The following is a 20,235-nucleotide window of genomic DNA, read 5'->3' on the forward strand; positions in this document are numbered from 1 at the left end:
CTTCTCATAAGGAGCACACCACCTAGCTCCCTCCTATGCGTAGTTCACAATAGGGTTCACGCTTCTATGAGAATCTAATGTTGCCACCAATCTGACAGGAGGCGGAGCTCAGGCAGTAATGCCAGTGATTGGGAGAGGTTATAAATACAGATGAAGCTTCGCTGACTGTCTTGCCTGCCACTCCCTGCTGTGCAACTGGTTCCTAACAGGCCACAGACCTGTACCAGTCATGGCCTGTGGATTGGGAACCCCCGATCTAGCATATTCTATACATACTATATATACCATGTATTGTTCTTCACTACTTAATTAGTGTTGTGGACTTGGGAAGATCACATGTTAATGGTCAGCTCTTCTAAAAATGGAGATAATAGTGATGTGTACTTCAAGAGGAATGTTGTTAGGAATAGATTAGATATGTAAAATACTCAGTACACTGACAGGTAATAAGCCCTCGAATGTTAGTGCTTCTGTTGTTTCTGCTGTTGTTATTATTACAATTACTTTGATTTGAATTTCTCATCTGTTTCAGAAATACTATATATAAAATATATACTGTTCGTATCCACCCAGGGATACCAAAAAAAGAAGTATATATACTACATATAACTTAATTTTGCCTTTAACTTTAATTATATATTTACATTTTACATTTCTAACTAGGGGTGTGATTTAGATATAGTGAAATGCACAGATCTTTTTTTTTTTGAGTTGGAATCTCACTCTGTCGCCCAGACTGAAGTGCAGTGGCCACTCCCGGCCACCGCAGCCTCGACCTGCCGGGCTCCGGCGATCCTTCCGCCTCAGCCTTCCAAGTAGCTGGAACTACAGGTGCGCTCCCACGCCCAGCTCATTTTTTGAATTATTGTAGAGATGAGGTCTCCCCAAGTTGCCCAGGCGGGTCTCGAACCCGCAGGCTCAGGCAATCCACTCACCTCAGCCTCCCAAAGGTGCGGGGTTACAGGCTGAGCCACCGAGCCCAGCTTGCCCAGATCTTAAATGTACAGTTTCGTTTGTTTTGAAAGATGCACACATGCATCCATGTCACCCACACCCTATCAAGACACAGAACATTCTCATCACATCAGTCATCTTATGCTCCTTCTTATTATCTGATTTTTCTATTATCTGATTTTTCATAGTTCATTTTTGTCTGTTCTACCACTTCATCCTGAACAAAGCCACACAGAATGCATTCTTTTATGTCTGGCTTTTTGTGGTTGTTTGGTACAGTGATGTTCAGGGCATCAGTGTCACTGTATGTACCAGCAATTTGTTCCTTTTAATTGCTGAGTCATATTCTGTTGTGTGAATGCATCACATTCTATTTATTCTCCCAATTGATTTTTAGTTGGGGGCTATTCGGAATAAAGCTGTTATGGAGAAGTGTATAAAAGTCTTTTCGTAGATGTATGTTTTCATGGTTTTGGGATTAATACTTAGAAGCAGAATTACCAATAGATATTTGTCTAACTTCATGAGACATTTTTAGATCAATTTCCAAGGTAGGCCAGGCATGGTGGCTCACACCTTAATCCCATCACTTTGGGAGGCCGAGACAAGAGGATTGCTTGTGCCAGAGAGTTTGAGAAACATGGCAAGACCTCATCACAAACAAAATAAGCCAGCATAGAGGTATACACCTGTAGTCCCAGCTACTCGGAGGCTGAGACAGAAGGATCACCTGAACCCAGAAGGTTGAGGCTGCCGTGAGCCATGGTCACGCCCCTACACACCAGGCTGGGTGACAGAGTGAGACCCTGACTCAAAAAAAATTTCCAAACAAATTGTACCATTTTATACTCTCCCCAGCAATATGTGAGTGTTCTAATTGCTCTATATCCTTTCCAACATTTGATGTTGTCAGTCTATCATTTTAGCCACTCTAGTGGCTGTATCTTGGCAAATTATTACTGTTTAAACGTACACCTCCCGATCACTGATGACTTAGCACTTCTTCATGTGCTTTTTGTCCATTTGGGTTTTACCTTTGTGTCTATAATCCATAGCTATTTTTTGTGTATGGTATAAGGTATGCATCTTCTCATTACATTTTAGGAGATGTATGATCTTCAGGAAAAAAGAGATTAGAATCTATATATCATTTATATGTTTTTCAGCTGGAATCGAGGTACTACTCTGGTGATGGCGTCGATAGTAGGGGAGGCTATGCCTGTGTGGGGCTGGGGTGGATGGAACTTGTACCTTCTCAATTGGGCTATGAACCCAAATCTACTCTAAAAAATAAAGTACCAGCCGGGCTCGGTGACTCAGCCTATAATCCCGCGCTTTGGGAGGCCGAGGTGAGTGAATTTGCCTGAGCCTGCAGGTTCGAGACCCGCCTGGGCAACTTGGCGAGACCTCATCTCTACAATAAATAAAATAAAATTAGCTGGACGTGGCAGCACACGTCTGTAGTTCCAGCTCCTTGGAAGGCTGAGGCGGAAGGATCGCCAGAGCCCAGCAGGTTGAGGCTGCAGTGGCCGGAAGTGTGCCACTGCACTCCAGTCTGGGCGACAGAGTGAGACTCCAACTCAAAAAATAAATTGAATAAATTAAGTATTTTTAAAATAATACTTTAAAATTGTTCGTTTATATTCAGAGCATTTTCCCCTTATCAGTTCATCAATTTGTTTAGTACTTGTGAAATTCATATATACCTTTTCTCTCCCACCTCAAAAAGTTACTCATGTGCACCCAGTTCGAATATAAATGTAACTTGTTTCAGCCGCATACCTGGATGGAACATAATAAGGCAAAACGAAAAGAAAACTATCTCAACACATTTCATTTCAACTTCATTTAAACTTTTCACAGGACTCTGGAATTTGAGTGTTGAAGCAGTTATATGATGCTGTTCACCTGTATTCTTATGCTGTCGATAAACTTGTAGCTGTTTGTACTAAACTTAACCATTTCCAGTCTTGCATAGAATTTAGTATGCTTTAGTCAAATAATAGTAAAGGATCATCTGTTCTAGGTAAATAATTGCTTTTATTAATATCTGTGGTTGCAGGTTGATTCCAGAGGGAATCTTTGAAGCGCATTCTACTTCGGAGTCAGTTGAAATATTTTCACATCATGAAATTTTTTCTCTTTACTGCCATGTTAAATTTTGTGCCATTTTCCAAAAATTAAAGTTTAATTTAAATGAAGCTAAATCCTCTTTGATCAATATCATACATTAAAATCTAGTTCTCTTTTAGCAATTGAAAAGAAATTTCTGTGGCCGGGCACAGTGGCACATGCCTATAATCCCTACACTTTGGGAGGCCGAGGTGAGAGGATTGCCTGAGCCCAGGGGTTCAAGACCAGCCTGAGCAACTTGTTGAGATCTCATCTCTACAGTAAATCAAAAACTTACCTGGGCATGGTGGTGTGCACCTAGCAACTTAGAAGGCTAAGGTGAAAGGGTTGCCTGAGCCCAGCAAGTCGAGGCTGTAGTGGCCATGATTGTGCCACTGCACTCCAGCCTGGGCAACAGAAAAAAAAACGAAAAGCAGGAATTTCTAGAACAAGGGCTCACTTACAATGTTATCATCTTTACCCAAAATGGTTGCTTTATTTTCTAGTTGCTCGGGCAGCTATTTATACTTTATCAAGGACTGATAATTAGAATTATTTGATGAGTTATAGGATGATTAATAGATTCAGTTTGCATAGGAGAATGATTCCTTTTAACCTGCTTTTGGTAGCATGAACAAAAACCATCTTGGAATCATGTTCTTTTACTTTCTGGTCCCTGGCATCACCTCAGAATTGGCTCATAAATGGCAAAAATACATCCTATTCCAGTTACAGTGCCAGCCTTGGTCTTGAAAATAAAATCTTGTAGTTCGACATAAACCCCCAATTAAGTGAGCCTTAATTTTTCACTGTTAGGTTTGGAACTGCTTTTCATGTTGGTGCCAAAGAATAAAGAGATTGGTTTCCTAGTTTAAGACTGGAGTATACACACATGCACACACTCACATTATACTGTGGGAAGTGTGGGGGGTAGCACTTCATATTTCTTTTTGCAGTTAGGAATAACACAGCTGAAACTTTCTGAGAGCAATCAGGGCAGACTCCAAGGGTATTATGTGATTTTATTTTAAGCTTTCAGTAGTGGTGTTTTTCATTCAGCCTGTGACAGTAAAAATAAATGAGTAATAGATGACTAGTATGTTTTGTCTGCTGTGATAATACTCTCTATCACTGAATCTGTCTCACCAACCAATTATTTTTCTGTTGCCTGAAATTAAAGACCATCATGTTTTCTGACAATGCAGGAATTTCTGTTAAGTTAAAGTGTACATTTTCATTGAAGTATAAAATTACAAGAAACTTATTTTAGCTTTATTACTGAACGCCCCCAAAAACTCAAATCTAAGATCATTTGAAATGTCTCATGAACTAGCTGAAACATCTTCTTGACAGTTTGAGTGTAATACTTGGTCTGTATGTTTTCACTTGAGACGTAGAAGGGGCCAACCTCAAGATGGCCCCCAATGATCCTGTCCTTCTGATGTTCACACCCTTGGGTTGTCCCCTCCCACATTTACCAGGGTTGGTCTGTGTGACTCATAGAATACATGAGAAGTGATGGTGTTTCAGTTCCAAGATTAAGACGTTGGGATCTCTCTCTCTCTTTCCCTCTCTTTCTCATTGTCTTCCATCTTCTCTTGTCTGTCACTGGGGTCACTTGCTCTGTGGGAAGCCAGCACTTGGAAGGATCCAAGACCTATGCCAACTGTCACGTGAATAAGCTTGCAAATGGAACCGTCAGCCCCTGTCAAGGTTTCAGATGACTCCAGCCCTAGCCAGCACCTTGACTGCAACTTCATGAGTCCCTGAGCCAGAAGCACCCCGCTAAGCCCCTCCTAGATTCCTGATCCTCAGAAACTGTGTGAGATTCTTTTTTTAATGCTTATTATTTAAGCTGCTAAATTTGAGGTGATTTATTATTGAGGAATAGATTACCATTACACATGCCCATTAAAGCTCATTTTTTCATTCTTGAAATCACAACATCTGTTTTTAGTTACTGTTGTTATTATTTACCCTGAAAAACCTGTAATCCATAGTTTACCTGACTGAATCATTAAGTTGGTTGAAAACTACCACATCTCACCTCCCAGTGTTCAGCTTAATAGACGCAAACTTGAATTTTACCTTTCCTAAACTTGGTCCCATATTAGATGTACTTAATAGAATTGCTGTCTGACAAGGAAACTTTTTTAGATTATTCTACAGATCATTTCTCTTTACAGGCAGAGCCGTTTATTTTATGCAACTTGTAATTACTATGCAAGCGATTATGAATTACCATGAAGCACTTCAAGAGAAAGCAGGCAGCCTAACGACTGTTCTCAGGCTGAGACCTCACCAGAGAGGCACCTTGTCTATTACTCCTAGATCCATGATGCTTATTAATTATACAGAGTAATCATAGTGTGGGTTTTACAAAGTCATATTTTTAGGATTAGTTAACTATATCGAATTCCAACCCACAAAACAACTTCTCAGCACATCTCATGTCAAGGTCACAGATTGTGGTCCCAGCCCCTACTCGTCTATCCCACTTTCTCTACAATGCGCTGAAAAGGGAAAGGTCATTAAAAATATTGGGGTTAGCCGGGCTCAGTGGCTCAGCCTGGAATCCTGCGCCTTTGGGAGGCCGAGGTGAGTGGATTGCCTGAGCCCATGGGTTCGAGACCTGCTTGGGCAACTTGGGGAGACCTCATCTCTACAATAATTCAAAAAATGAGCCGCGCATGGTAGCGCGCGCTTGTAGTTCCAGCTACTTGGAAGGCTGAGGCGGAAGGATCCCAGCGATCCTTCCGCTTCAGCCCAGCAGGTCGAGGCTGCGGTGGCCGGGAGCGGCCACTGCACTCCAGTCTGGGCGACAGAGTGAGACTCCAAATCAAAAAAATATATATATATTGGGGTTTATTTTTTCCTATTTCCCTTTTGACCTGCTAAGCCAATTTTGTGCCAATAACCACCCTTTTTAACCATCATTCACCATGTTAAAATGGCAGTGTGAATAAAAAATATGACAGTTAGAAAAGTGGTATTTTAGCGGCTTAAACAGACTTTTTCTCTTGCTTCCTTTTTTCTAAGGGTTTTTTCTAAACATAGGCTAAAAATGACCTAGGATATTAATAACTACAAATACATATATACTTTCATTGATTTTAGGTAATCAATTTCATGTTTTTATAGCTGAATTTAAGGAAACAGATGTTCTTGGTAAAATTGATGATTTCCATGTTGTTTCACACTATTGCTTTTAAAAATGTAACTATAGCTTTTTGGTTTTACTTTTACCATGATTGAAAATAATAGTAAGAATGGCTGGTTCAGGAATTTATCTTTTCTTTCTCTATCCTAAATGGACAAGAGGTTATTTGGAAGTTTTACTGAAGATTTCTTTTCTAATTTGGAGCTGAAAAAAATAGGATTTTGTCTCGGACTCTGTCTTTCAAACCTCCTCCACTTTAATGCACATACAGGCAGTAAAGTTAGAAAGATAGTTATTAGTAACTTAAATAAACAGATTTCTCTCTTCATATTTCTTGTATACAGATATCATCCAAATACTCATGATGTCATAACTTAGGTAATTGTAGTCAAACCAGAAGTAAAACCCAGGGCTTCTAACTCTTCTTTGAACAGTTGCCAACTGATACCGACATAAACAGCTAAGTGAATTCTGGGTCTTAAACTTGGATAGTCAATGAAGAAGACATATCAGATTTACTGAAACATACTTCTGTGTTAAAGAAATCTCATGTTTGCTTTATTTTCTTGGGGGTTCTGTTCTTTTTTCTTTTTTGTTTTGTTGAGTTGGGGTCTCACTCTGTCACCCAGGCTGGAGTGAAGTGGCTCAATCCCAGCTCATCGCAACCTTGACCTCCTGGTTGCAAGCAGACCTCCCACCTCAGCCTTCCCATTAGCTAGGAATACAGGCACGTGCCACCAAGCCTGGCTAATTTTGTTTTTTGATTTTTTGTAAAGATGAGTTCTCACTACTTTGCTTAGACTGGTCTTGAACTCCTGGAATCAGGAGATTCTCCTGCCTCTGCCTCCCAAAGTGCTGGGATTACAGGCATGAGCCATCGTGCCTAGCCTCTTGAGGGTTCTTTCAAAGTATAGCCATTAAGTTGTGAATTTTTCTTTCTTTTTTTTTTTTTTGAGTTGGAGTCTCACTAAGTCGCCCAGACTGGAGTGCCGCGGCCACTCCCAGCCACCGCAGCCTGGACCTGCTGGGCTCTGGCGATCCTTCCACCTCAGCCCTCCAAGTAGCTGGAACTACAGGCGCATGCTACCACACCCGGCTAAGTTTTGATTTATTGTAGAGATGAGGTCTCGCCAAGTTGCCCAGGCGGGTCTTGAACCCGCGGGCTCAGGCAATCCACTCACCTCAGCCTCCCAAAGTGCTGGATGCAGGCTGAGCCACCAAGCCCGGCTATTTTTCTTTCTTTTCAAATGGTCTTCTCTTTGTGGATGGCAGTGCCAAAAAAACCATAACTACTGGTGGAGTCGTTTTTAAAAATGGATAAATGGCTGTAGTTTCAGCCAGGTGTGGTGACTCACACCTATAAGCCCAGCAATTTGGGAGGTTGAGGCGAGAGGATTGCCTGAGCCCACGGGTTCGAGACCAGCCTGGGCAACTTGGCGAGACCTCGTCTCTACAATAAGTCATAAAAATTTGCCAGGCATGGTGGCACACACTTGTAGTTCCAGCTACTTGGAAGGCTGAGGCAGAAGGATCACCTGAGTGTAACAGGTCAAGGCTGTAGTGGCCGTGAGCATGCCACTGCACTCCAGCTTGGGCAACAGAGTGAGACTCTGACTTAAAAAAAAAAAAAAGACTGTAGTTTTTATAACTAGATTTAATTTGAAAGCTTAAATTCTACAATATTTTGTTGTGGTTTTGTTTGTTTGTTTTAGTTTCCTCAACCCTGTGTTAGCATTTCTTTTTTTTTCTTTTCTTTTTTTTGAGTTGGAGTCTCACTCTGTCGCCCAGACTGGAGTGCAGTGGCCGTTCCCGGCCACCGCAGCCTCGACCCGCTGGACTCCGGCGATCCTTCCGCCTCAGCCTTCCAAGTAGCTGGAACTACAGGCGCGTGCTACCACGCCCAGCTAATTTTTGATTTGTTGTAGAGATGAGGTCTCGCCAAGTTGCCCAGGCGGGTCTCGAACCTGCGGGCTCAGGCAATCCACTCACCTCGGCCTCCCAAAGTGCTAGGATTACAGGCTGAGCCACCGAGCCCGGTCGCATTTCCTTTTTTTTTTAATTGAAAGATCTCTCCTGCAACTTTTTAATGTCTATGTAATAAGAATCATTAAGGCCGGGCTCAGTGGCTCAGCCTGTAATCCTGCGCTTTAGGAAGCTGAGGTGAGGGGACTGCCTGAGCCCACAGGTTCGAGACCCACCTGGACAACTTGGCGAGACCTCATCTCTACAACAAATAAAAAAAAAATCAGCCGGGCATGGTAGCACTGCCTATAATTCCGGCTACTCAGAAGGCTGAGGTGGAAGGATCGCTGGAGCCCAGCAGGTCGAGGCTGCAATGGCTGGGAGTGGCCACTGCACTCCAGTCTGGGCAACAGAGTGAGACTCTAACTCAAAAAAAAAAAAAAAAAAGAAGAATCATTGACATCACTCTGTTCACGTGCATGTCTTATATGATGCTCATATGAAGTAGTGCTATATGATGCTCATATGAAGTAGTGCTTCAAGCTCTTCCTATGGAGATTACAAAAAGAAAGCAAGCCTAGGATTGTGTACCCACCTCCTGCTCCTTAGACCCCACACACACACCTTGGCATCCAGGCCTATAGCCTGGACCAGATTCTAAGCATCCCCTTCTCACCTTCTGTCTTATCCCCAAAGCTCGTCCCACTCTGAAGGAGACAGAAAGGAGGACAGACAGAATGTAGCAGCTGGACAGAGATAAGAAGAGGGAGTAGAACTTAGCAGCTGGTAGAAGGGCTTTTGTCTGCCCCCCTGTTGTGAGTGTTATCGCTCTCCTGACCCAGGCAGGACTGAGTAAAGTTTTATATGTGCAGATCACAGATTGTCCTAGGTTATAATGTGATCATCCTTATTTTTAGCACCCTTTACTTATCTGCTGGCACTTTGTTAGGTCTCTAAATATGTAAACTCATAAAATTATCATGTTTAACATATTTTAGAAATGCAAATGCCATAACGAAGAAAAGAAAAGATAAGATCCACTGCTGGAAATATAAGCATTTGTAGGCAGACATGAGCAGAGACAGTGAGCACAGAGGTTAAGGACACAGACTTTGGAGCCAGACTGCCTGGGTTTATATCCCAATTCTGACAGTTTGCTGGATGAGTAACCAGGAACAAGTTACTTAACCGCTCTGTCGTAGTTTTCTCATCTGCAAAATAGAGATGATAACACTCCCTTAGTATTGTAAATGTTAAACAAGTTAATGTATGACTATGAATGCTTAGAACTGTGTCGAATGCATAGTTAGCTCTGTGTATTTGTTCTTGTTGATATTACACCATGTTACCTTTCTAATGTTTCCATGTGTGGATGACTCAGTCTGATTTGTAGTCAGCCAGTTTCATTTATACTAGCCCCACCACCTTCAATGTATAACTACTAGGCGGCAGCTTCCCCTCCTCAGTAGTGTTTAAAAACAAAATGCCGGCCGGGCTCGGTGGCTCAGCCTGTAATCCCAGCACTTTGAGAGGCCGAGGTGAGTGGAATGCCTGAACCCGCGGGTTCAAGACCTGCCTGGACAACTTGGCGAGACCTCATCTCTACAATAAATCAAAAAATCAGCCGGGCGTGGTGGCGCGTGCCTGTAGTTCCAGCTACTTGGAAGGCTGAGGCAGAAGGATCACCGGAGCCCAGCAGGTCAACACTGGGATGGCCATGAGCATGCCACTATACTCCGGCCTGGGCAACAGAGTGAAACTCCAACTCAAAAAATAATAAAATGCTGATTTTTTTTTTCTCTTTCCCAGGCCCAACACAGGGATACTTTCATTGAAGAACGCTATGGAAAATATAACATCAGTGATCCATTAATGGCTCTACAGAGAGATTTTGAAACACTGAAGGAGAAAAATGACAGCGAGAAGCAGCCGGTCTGCACAAACCCACTGTCCATCCTGAAGGTGGTAATGAAGCAGTGTAAGAGCATGCAGGAGCGCATGCTGTCCCAGCTGGCTGCCGCCGAGAGCAGGCACCGCAAGGTGGGCCCCCAGCCGCGGGCTGCCACGTGAGCCTGCGGCAGGCTTGACAGACTGCAGGTTCGCAGCAGTTCACATGGCCCATCTCGCACATGTCAAAAGGCTCCCTCGCTTACGTAGGAGCCAGGTGATAGAAAACACAGATTATTTCAGATGTTAAATTTAAGGAATGTGCCAGACACGTTATTGAAGATGGCATTCCTTCCTGGTATGTCACTCCAAACACCTGGTATGTTTTTTCAGCTCTTGGTCATCCAAACTTTGGCAACAAACGGGGGTTTGGCCAAGCTTGTAGCTGAACAGAGTGTTCTCTATTTGCTTACTTAAGTGATAAATAGATTAACAGGTATTTGGGGAATGCTTATTGGAGAGAGAGAGAGAGAGGTTACTTGACTATAAACACACAAGCAATAGATTATTTTCATTTATTCCTAGTATTGAGTTTCATCGCATTTTAGTGCATGAAACCATAAACAGTTCCTAGAGTTGTTTACCTTAACGCTCACGGTTCAGCCCTGTTAGGAATGTGCACGTGCGGTTTGTTTCCATGTCTGACAGCTTCCAAGTTAGGAGGGCGAACCTTGGCTTTCCTCTACCTCATCTTACTGGAATTCTAGTGTTGTGAATTTATTCCCCAACTTGTCATTTACTGATCAATCTGGCCTATAACAGATGCTTGGCTAGAATCTACATTTTAAAAAAACTATCGGCTGGGTTCAGTGGCTCAGCCTGTAATCCCAGCACTTTGGGAGACCGAGTGGATTGCCTAAACCCGCAGGTTTGAGACCAGCATGGGCAACTTGGCGATACCTCGTCTCCACAATAAATAAAAAAATTAGCCAGGTGTGGTAGCACGCGCCTGTAGTTCTGGCTACTTGGAAGGCTGAGGCGGAAGGACCGCCGGAGCCCAGCAGGTTGACGCTTGGGGTGGCTGTGAGCATGCCACTGCACTGCACCCTGGGCGACAGAGTGAGACTCCAACTCAAAAAATATATATATCAGTTTAGATTTATACCAACAAGGGAGTATCCATGCATTTGGCAGGAAACATTTTGATCTGAACAATCGGATTGGCAGTTGCAGAATCTGTACTTCCTCTTAGGGTCCTGGCATTAACGTCATCTGCTTCGATTGCTGCTGATCCGTTGCAGGCTCTGGGTTTTTCCTATGATCTTTTCTTTCCCTTCACAGAGTCCAAATGAAAGGCCAGATGTCCCACAGTCCCTCAGAAAACACACAGATTGTCAAAAATTTATGTATTTTTGTAGGAAGTGCATTTTTTCTATAGCTTTAATCAAATTCTCAAAGTTGACCAAGACTCAGAAAAGTTTAAGCTCTGCTCTACAGTGAAGTAATCTGAAAACATTTATGCTCCAGTTTAGAAGGTTTCAGTGGGTTGGAGTTAGTTGCCTAAATTTGGGGAACTTTTACATAATCTTCTCAGAAAATCTTCACAACATTCCTGTTTTCTAGGCAGGCCTTAAACTTCATATGTGAGGGAAGAGAGTTGTGTTGAAAGGAGTTGGCTAGCTTTCGTGCCCATGGAAGGTGTAGTGTTGGGACCATGTGTGGGCTCTAGGTGATTGGAGAGAAGTTCACAATAAGTTAACGTTCTTTTAATTTTTTTTTTGAGTTGGAGTCTCACTCTCGCCCAGATTGGAGTGCAGTGCCGCTCCCGGCCACCGCAGCCTCGACCTGCTGGGCTCCGGCGATCCTTCCGCCTCAGCCTTTCGAGTAGCTGGAACTACAGGCACGTGCTACCACGCCCGGCTAATTTTTTTGATTTATTGTAGAGATGAGGTGTCGCCAAGTTGCCCGGGCAGGTCTCGAACCCGCGGGCTCAGGCAATCCACTCACCTTGGCCTCCCAAAGCGCTGGGATTACAGGCTGAGCCACCGAGCCCGAACAAGTTAACATTTCTTAATAATATATTGCAATGTTAAATGTTCTAAGTAAGTATTAGATTTTTGAAGCCAAGTACCTATCTAATAAGTGGTTTATCAAAGCAGAACACCGATGTTGTCACAAAGCAAACAGCACCTAGAAGCTTATAATTAAGGGCTCAGAGGGTCTGCGTATCTATCCCCTTGGCGTAGTTATTAACAATACTCTCTTTGACTCTCAGAAATGTTCTGGTTCGAACTGCAAATTACATGGTTACTCTGCTTATAATGAAAAATAGAGTTCCCTAGACCACATCTTCCCATTCCACACCCTCCCCAATATTCAGAAGCACCCACTTATCTCTTTTAGCCATTTATTTTGGTAACTGACGTCCATATTTCTAAATGATACACTGCTCTCTCTTGTTTTATCAGTTTTAGACACTTATATTCCTTTCTTTTCTGATAGATGCAGATTTCATGATCTTATACCTCACCCCTCTTTCCTCTCCTCTCCTTACCCCTCACTCTCTTCCTGAAGCAAGTTCAATCCTCTTCTTATGCCATTCTCTCCGTCCTCTCTGGTATTCCTAAATCCTGAGCTTGGCACATTCTGTTTCCCCAGAAGATAAGATGGTGGAAAGCAACTGGCCGATACAGTTTTCCTTTCTTGTCCTGTCCTGTCCTGTCCTTGCTGGAGGGCAGTGGCTATTCATAGGCTCAGTCATAGCACCCTATAGCCTCAAGCTCCTGGGCTCAAGTGATTCTCCCACCTCAGTCTCCCGAGTAGCTGGGACTACAGGTGTGCACCACCATGCCCAGCTCATTTTTATTTTTAAAGGGGATTTCATGTCCCAGAAAATTCTCTCTTTCCATTTGTAAAAACTATTTACATGCAGGAGAGCCTTTTCACCTCTTTTCTGACTATTTAAAAATGCGTATCATTCTTCCAGGCACAGTCAGGCTATCACCTATGTCAAATGCTGGATTTCAGGCGCCCTCCTTGGTGCTCCAGTGGCCTGAGTATGAGAGGAACCTCAGCTTTTGCTTTCTGTGGTCCTGTCTTGCTCCACCACTGGCACCTGGGCCCGGTCATGCCAAACCGGCTGCAGTTTCCTGAGCTTTCTGCTACCTCTCGGGAACCTCTTCAGCCCACAGCTGACGAGCCACACTCTTCTCCCTGTTTACGTTCCATTCTGTACACACTTCAAGAATGCAAACGTCTGTTTGTTTCTAGTGCACAGCTTTCCCATCTTTCACTCTGCTAGACAGTGTGCTCCTTGATGGCCCTGGCTGGGTTTCATTTATTTGTTTGGTTGCTTGTTTATTTACTTACTTACTCTCTGGAGCTACCTTAGGTGCTTAGTTAAGCCCTTAGCATCAGTTGTATTGTAAGTGCGATTCTTTGATATTTGGAAATGAATTTTTAAAAATTCTTTAAAGGTGATCCTAGACCTTGAGGAAGAAAGGCAGAGGCATGCCCAGGACACAGCTGAAGGCGACGATGTCACCTACATGCTGGAGAAGGAGAGAGAGAGGCTGACTCAGCAGGTAACGAAGGGGGAGGGAGTCCCAGCTGTGTTCGCCTGGAAGAGCATTTCTCAAAGAAGATTCTGCAGGGTGCTCACTGGCGTTGCTCATGAACAGGGCTCTGTGGCTCTGTGGTCAGCTGAGTCTGGGAGCTACTGGATTAGGCAGAGTTAAATGGGTGTCTAACTTTACACTGGTTAGAGTCTTTTTTATTTTGTTTAAAGATAGAGATCTTGCTATGTTGCCCATGCTGGTCTCAAACCCCTGGGTTCAAGCAGTCTTCCTATCTCAGCTTCCCAAGTGGCTGAGATTACTGGCAGGAGCCACTGCATCCAGATTACCTGTTTTTAGTATGCAGAAGTACATTACGAGTCTTCAAGAACAAGAAAGGGTTATCTGTGTTTAGCAGATCTGTGTTTTCATAAAACCTTTTTCTGACATAGATCACTCACTGTGGGACTGTTACTCCACAGAAGACACTTTGGGGGATGCTAACTTAGAGCTGTAGCCTCACTTTTTTGACTTGGCCCTCAGTAAAAAATACATTTTGTAATACATCACAACCCAGTATGTGTAGACACATAACACATGCCTGAAACAGAAGCCTTATAACATGTAACCCCAGCTGCCTACAGTACATACTGATGGTTTCCTCTTCTATTCCATTTTTTAAAAATTCTGGTCATGGCTCACTAGATTGTTTTCCCCCTCCGTTAATGGGTCTCAGAGTTTGAAAAACATGGAGTAACAGAGTTCCTTCAACCCTTTTCCTCTCAAGTCTCTTTGCCTTAAAGAAGGTTGGGAGAGGCTGGGCTTGGTGGCTCAGCCTGTGATCCCAGCACTTTGAGAGGCCGAGACGAGTGGATTGCCTGAGCCCATGGGTTCAAGACCAGCCCGGGCAACTTTGCGAGACCACGTCTCTATAATAAAAATTAAAAATGAACCAGGCACGGTGGCGTGCGCCTATAATTCTGGCTACTTGGAAGGCTGGGGCAGAAGGATTGCTGGAGCCCAGCAGGTCAACGCTGGAGTGGCTGTGAGTGTGCCACTGCACTCCAGCCTGGGCGACAGAGTGAGACTCCCAACTCAAAAAAAAAGAAGGTTGGGAGGACAACTAAGCTACATTTGTGTAAAAAGTATGATTGAACCACAACCTTTGTTCATACTTAAGGTTAGATCAAATTATTGCTGAACCTTTAAAGGCTTGTTTTCGGCAGCATCCATTATACCATCTGGTTCACGTGGCTTTCTGTGGTCTGTTGTGCTTGGTTCTGAGGCTGTGTACTCTCCACATACCCAGAGCACCGTGATATGTCATATTCCCACTAATAGCCCTGAGATGGTTAAAGCACTGGAAGCGCTTCCCGAATCACCAGAGGAGGATGAAATCCCAGCCTGTGCAGGTTTTGTGCCAGTGCTCTAGCTCTTCAGAAACTCCCTCTCTCCGCGCCGCAGCCCGCGTGTCCGTCCTCCGTCCCCAAGAGCTCTCCTTGCTTGGGGTTTCTCAGTGTGTCCCTTGGTTGCCTCACTCTAAGCAAGGTATGTGGTGGCGTTTTTCCCTAGCTGGAATTTGAGAAGTCCCAGGTGAAGAAGTTTGAAAGGGAGCAGAAGAAGCTCTCCAGCCAGCTGGAGGAGGAGCGCTCCCGCCACAAGCAGCTGTCGTCCATGCTGGTGCTGGAGTGCAAGAAGGCCACCAGCAAGGCTGCCGAGGAGGGCCAGAAGGCCGGGGAGCTGAGCCTGAGGCTGGAGAAGGAGAAGAGCCGCGCCAGCAGGCTGGAGGAGGAGCTGGCGGCCGAGCGGAAGCGCGGCCTGCAGACCGAGGCCCAGGTGGAGAAGCAGCTGTCCGAGTTCGACATCGAAAGGGAACAGCTGAGAGCCAAGCTGAACCGCGAGGAAAACCGGACCAGGACGCTGAAGGAAGAGATGGAAAGCCTGAAGAAGATCGTGAGGGAGCTCGAGGCTTCCCATCAGCACAGCAGCCCCCACGCGCGGCTGCAGAAACCAGCCACCGTGGCCAGGGGCACAGCCACGGAGCCGCTCACGCGTGCGTCTGTCTTTTGCCAGACGGAGAGCTTTCAGGCAGAAAGAGCCCATGGGGGCAGCGAGGCCAAGGTGACCGACACTGGGCTGCCGGGCCCCCCCACTCCTGCTACCGCTTATGCAAAAGCCAACGGCCATTGTGACCCGGGGATACAAGCCACCAGGGAGCTGACTGCAGGCAGCGGTGCGGAAAACCAAGGGCCTCCGCGAGACAAGCCCGTGGAGAATGGCGGGTGCACCGTCGGGACCGAGACTCCAGCCCCGGCGCCCAGCCACCTCCCTTCCGGCGGGAGCTCCCCGTCTCCCAGCAGCACCGCCTCCTCCTCCCTGACTTCCTCTCCCTGCTCCTCACCAGTGCTCGCCAAGCGCCTACTGGGGTCCTCAGCCGGCAGCCCTGGCTACCAGTCGTCCTACCAAGTGGGGATCAACCAGCGGTTCCACGCAGCTCGGCACAAGTTCCAGTCCCAAGCAGATCAGGACCAGCAAACCAGTGGTCTCCAGAGCCCTCCGTCCAGGGATCTGTCCCCCACCCTCATGGACAACTCTGCTGCCAAGCAGCTGGCCCGAAACACAGTCACTCAGGTGCTCTCCAGATTCACGAGCCAGCAGGGGCCGATAAAGCCCGTGTCTCCCAACAGCTCTCCCTTCGGCACAGACTACCGCAGTCTGGCTGGCACTGCCAGTCCCAGAGGTGACTCCAGCCATTCACCGACCCCGGGGAAAGTGTCCAGCCCGCTGAGCCCCCTGTCTCCAGGAATCAAGTCCCCCACCATCCCCAGAGCCGAGAGGGGAAACCCCCCGCCAATCCCCCCCAAGAAGCCCGGCCTCACCCCATCTCCATCTGCTACCACCCCTATGACCAAAACTCCTTCCCAGACACCCTCTCTGGCCACCAGCGAAGACATTGCCAGCAGCTGCTCTTCCAGTGCCGTCGTGCCCAACGGCAAGGATGTCGAGGTACTGTTGCCCACCAGCAGCTAGTCCCCACAAGCAGGCTACACGTGTGACATTCCATCAGATTCCGTCCAGGAGCTCAGAGACCGTTGAGTCAGATCGTGTTATTTATTTTGACAGTAGCTGAAACCATCTGTATAATGCATTTAGTGCGTTTCACCTTTTTGTATTTTTTTAAGCAAAAACTGAGTAGTTGGATTGTTACGGCTCACATCTTTGTCCTGAAGCGAGAAGGGCACCTCCAGGACATCTCCCACTCAGCAATCGCTGTCATGTTGTGATGGAGTGCCAGGTGGTGACTTGCTGTCTATTTGGGGACTAGAATCACTCAACACTCGTTTTGAATTATGCAGAAGTGGTTCTTGCAGGTTTTTATTCCAGATAAACATGTTTTAAAAGTGCCTGAAATATGACTGCAATATGAATGTGATTCTGCAGCAGAAACACAAAACGGACCATTTAATTGCAGAAAATGAGATCCTCTGAATACTGAATGTTAAAAACCAACACTGCTTTTAATCCTCTTTTACTGTTTTTAATACAAGCTTTGTGTTCTGAAACAAGGCTGTGTAAGCAGAATGGGAATTCTTCTACAGGTGGGTGTGAACTCACCACAGAGCTGAGCTTTGTAGAGCCCTTGAGAAGCCCTGAGCACTAAAGCACTGGGGTGCTGATTTGCTGGTACTTTTGAAAACTTAACCCACTCCTTAGTTTCCTGTGTAAATTCCTGAATAGAATGAAATCACATCTCCATTCAAGTTATGTCTCCAAGCATCCACTGTTGTGTAAGGAAGTTCTGATTCTGATCACTATTACTTGAATAGGAAATGGTTGCTCATTCTGTATAAAAGTTTTGCAACAGAATGAAATCTTTATTCTGTAATCAAAAAGCAATAACTTAAAATTCACTCTCTTTGTAACAATGTAAATCAGAATTATACAAGTTTCACCAAATTGTTACATTTATTCTCCAAGCTGCCAGCATTTGGGGTCTGTATCTGTGAAACCAAATTAACTTTTGCCAAAATGGAAGTATACATATATCTGTATAGACATTACCCCCTCACGTGTTTAACATAGACACACCTAAACACATAAGTGTGCGTGTAATTAGATCTTTGAAGTTTGCAATATGGCATAAAGGACAAGTAGAATTGCACATTAAGATTACCTACCAAAGCTATCTAGCTGGGACCCAGTCAAAGGGGCAATCTTGTCCAGAGGGAGGTGGAGAGATTCCAGATGAAGCCCAGGTCTTCAGCATCATAAAAAAGCAAAGCTAAATTAACCCCATGTCATAAAACTCAACTGGTCACATGAATGGGTGCAACTGGCCAGGTGCGGTGTCTCACACCTGCAATCCCAGCACTGGGGGAGGCTGAGGCAGGAGGCTCACTTGAGGCCAGGCGTTCCAGACCAGCCTCTTGCCGCCATGCAAGAATGCTAGACCAGAGTTACCAGTTCTTCAAACTTTTATGAACTCCAAGCTTTCATGAGAAACAGTCTCATTTTTAAATATCAAGGACTGATTTTAAAAACTTTAAACACCACTGGTTAAACAAACACTTCTGCAGCTGGAGTTAGCTTACAAGCTGCCAGGTTGCAACTTCTTTCATCTAGAAACTTCCATCATTTCTATCATAGTGAGTTTGTGTGGACAGAAACCTCCAGACTCTCCAACTGTGTAGACTAGTACTGCTGATAAAGTCCATAGAATATGAAGACTGTCCCTGTCATCCAAACAAGACTGTACAACTTTGACACTTGACACAGCGGTTATATAATTTGGTGTCCACAGGGCAGGAGAGGCCTTAATGTCGTCACATAAGTTCTTCGAGCCAACATCTTGCAGCAGCCCCTGACCTGCTGCCGTAATTTAGGTCTATTTCCTTTAATCCAGTATGAGCTGGGGGGTAGCAGGTGATAGAAATCGACATGTGAATCACAACGGAGTCTCTTAGTGACTCATGGTCTGGTAAGACAAATGCATCAAAAATTAAATGCTACTGACTACCAAAATGATGTAGGGGGTGTCTTAAAGAACTGTCCAAAGCAATCATGCATTGAGCTTTGTTTCCCATGAATTGCCAAAATGAACAGTGTTGAAAAAGTAGCTGAACTTCCTAAACAGGAGAGGGGGCCACAGTGCCAGAGTCTTATTATCTCTCATGCTTTAAATGGTAATCTTAAAACTGCATTGTGCTCTTCCTTTGTTTGGGGATAGATATATAGAGAGAGAGAGAGAAACTATAAGGAAGTTTATTTCTTAGGAAGTGCACTGAATAACGTATTTCTTTTACAGTGTAACACGGGGTGGGGATATACAAAGGAAATGTGTATTTTTGCTAGTTGCCTATCTTCTGAGATAAATAAGCACAACCCTGCAATGGATCCAATAATCCACTTAGATGTTATAGAGTAGTATTTAAGTTTGCCGTAGATTGTGTGTGTGTGTGCTAAGTAAAAGTTCCATGACTCACAATTTCGGTATTAACCCATGTTGCAAAAGCTCGTACTGGTCAGTGGATTGTAATGATGTGCAACATAGAACACCAGCGTTAACTAGTCATTACCATTTGTAAAGCCAAATACACAATGCAGAACTCTTCATTCATTTTTATAGCAGATTTCATTAAAACAAGTTAAGTCATACCATCTGGGGGACAAACCCGTCTTGTCTGTACAAAGTGAACGTGTTGCACAGTTTGGCCTCATTCTGTTGGGGAAGGAGTGGGTGACCCAGAGGGAGCGCTTGATCGTGGCTCTGAAAAACCAAATGAAGTCAATGACCCAGTCAGCTTAGACCCCCATAAGGAACTAGGACATTGGTTTTCTTTAGACTCTTCGAGCTGGAAAAAGCCTTTGCAATAGCACAGTCTGTAATTTTGAAACCATGTGGGGGTTCTGGACCTTTTGAGAATCGTAGGCGCTCTAAAATCTTAGAATCTAAGGACTCTGTTCCCAGAAAAATGGACATGGTTATATGCAGAATGTGGTTGATGTCTTCACAGGATCCGGAGACCCCCGCAGCCATCCATGACTCATGCCTTCTGCCCTGAGAAAGCCTAACCTTGTCCTGCACTCATTTTACAAATGACTAATGCATCTCTTGTCTCCTAGGCCAGGGCTGTTGCTCCTGTGCATTAGCAATGCAAGCTGTAGCCAGACAAAAGCACTTGAAAATCCTTTGATGTGCAAAAGATGTTCAAACAGTGTGGATGTTTGCATATCTTAATTCCCAGCATTTAAGCCAATTAATGGTCATTTCCACAAACACTATCTGTATCGTTTTCCCATAACTACCTCACTGTCAGCAGTGCTGCCTTGTCAGTGTGTGTGTGTGTGTGTGTGTGTGTGTGTGTGTGTGTGTGTGTGTTCATAAAGAGCTCTTCTGATGCATAATCCTTGAAACAGAACTTCAGATGTCTTTTGAAATGCTGGCTTGACATTAGAATGTGTTTTCCTGACACTGAGTCGGAGGTGGGCAAGGAGCATTGTTCCCCTGGAGTAATTCTTTAGCTGCTATAAAACTGAGAAACTTGACAGCCTGTCTACCCACTGTTTGCATATCCGTGACCAACTCATGAGTGAAAAAGAAAGACT

At 44.7% G+C, this 20,235-nt stretch overlaps 1 protein-coding gene across 1 annotated transcript in view; it reads left to right on the top strand.

The window, feature by feature from the left end:
• Window positions 1–19,287, top strand: part of CTTNBP2NL (CTTNBP2 N-terminal like) — a 63,371-nt gene extending 44,084 nt beyond the window's left edge. Inside the window, exons 4-6 of the mRNA XM_008055360.2 lie at window positions 9,998–10,228; window positions 13,552–13,659; window positions 15,202–19,287. Coding sequence (XP_008053551.1) covers window positions 9,998–10,228; window positions 13,552–13,659; window positions 15,202–16,659 — 1,797 coding nt within the window. The 3' untranslated portion in view covers window positions 16,660–19,287. The remainder of the gene's footprint in view (window positions 1–9,997; window positions 10,229–13,551; window positions 13,660–15,201) is intronic.
• The last annotated feature ends 948 nt before the right edge of the window (window positions 19,288–20,235 follow it).

This window comes from Carlito syrichta, unplaced genomic scaffold, assembly GCF_000164805.1.
Source record: "Carlito syrichta isolate Samal-C Ts95f unplaced genomic scaffold, Tarsius_syrichta-2.0.1 Scaffold301830, whole genome shotgun sequence".
Taxonomy (NCBI): domain Eukaryota; kingdom Metazoa; phylum Chordata; class Mammalia; order Primates; family Tarsiidae; genus Carlito; species Carlito syrichta.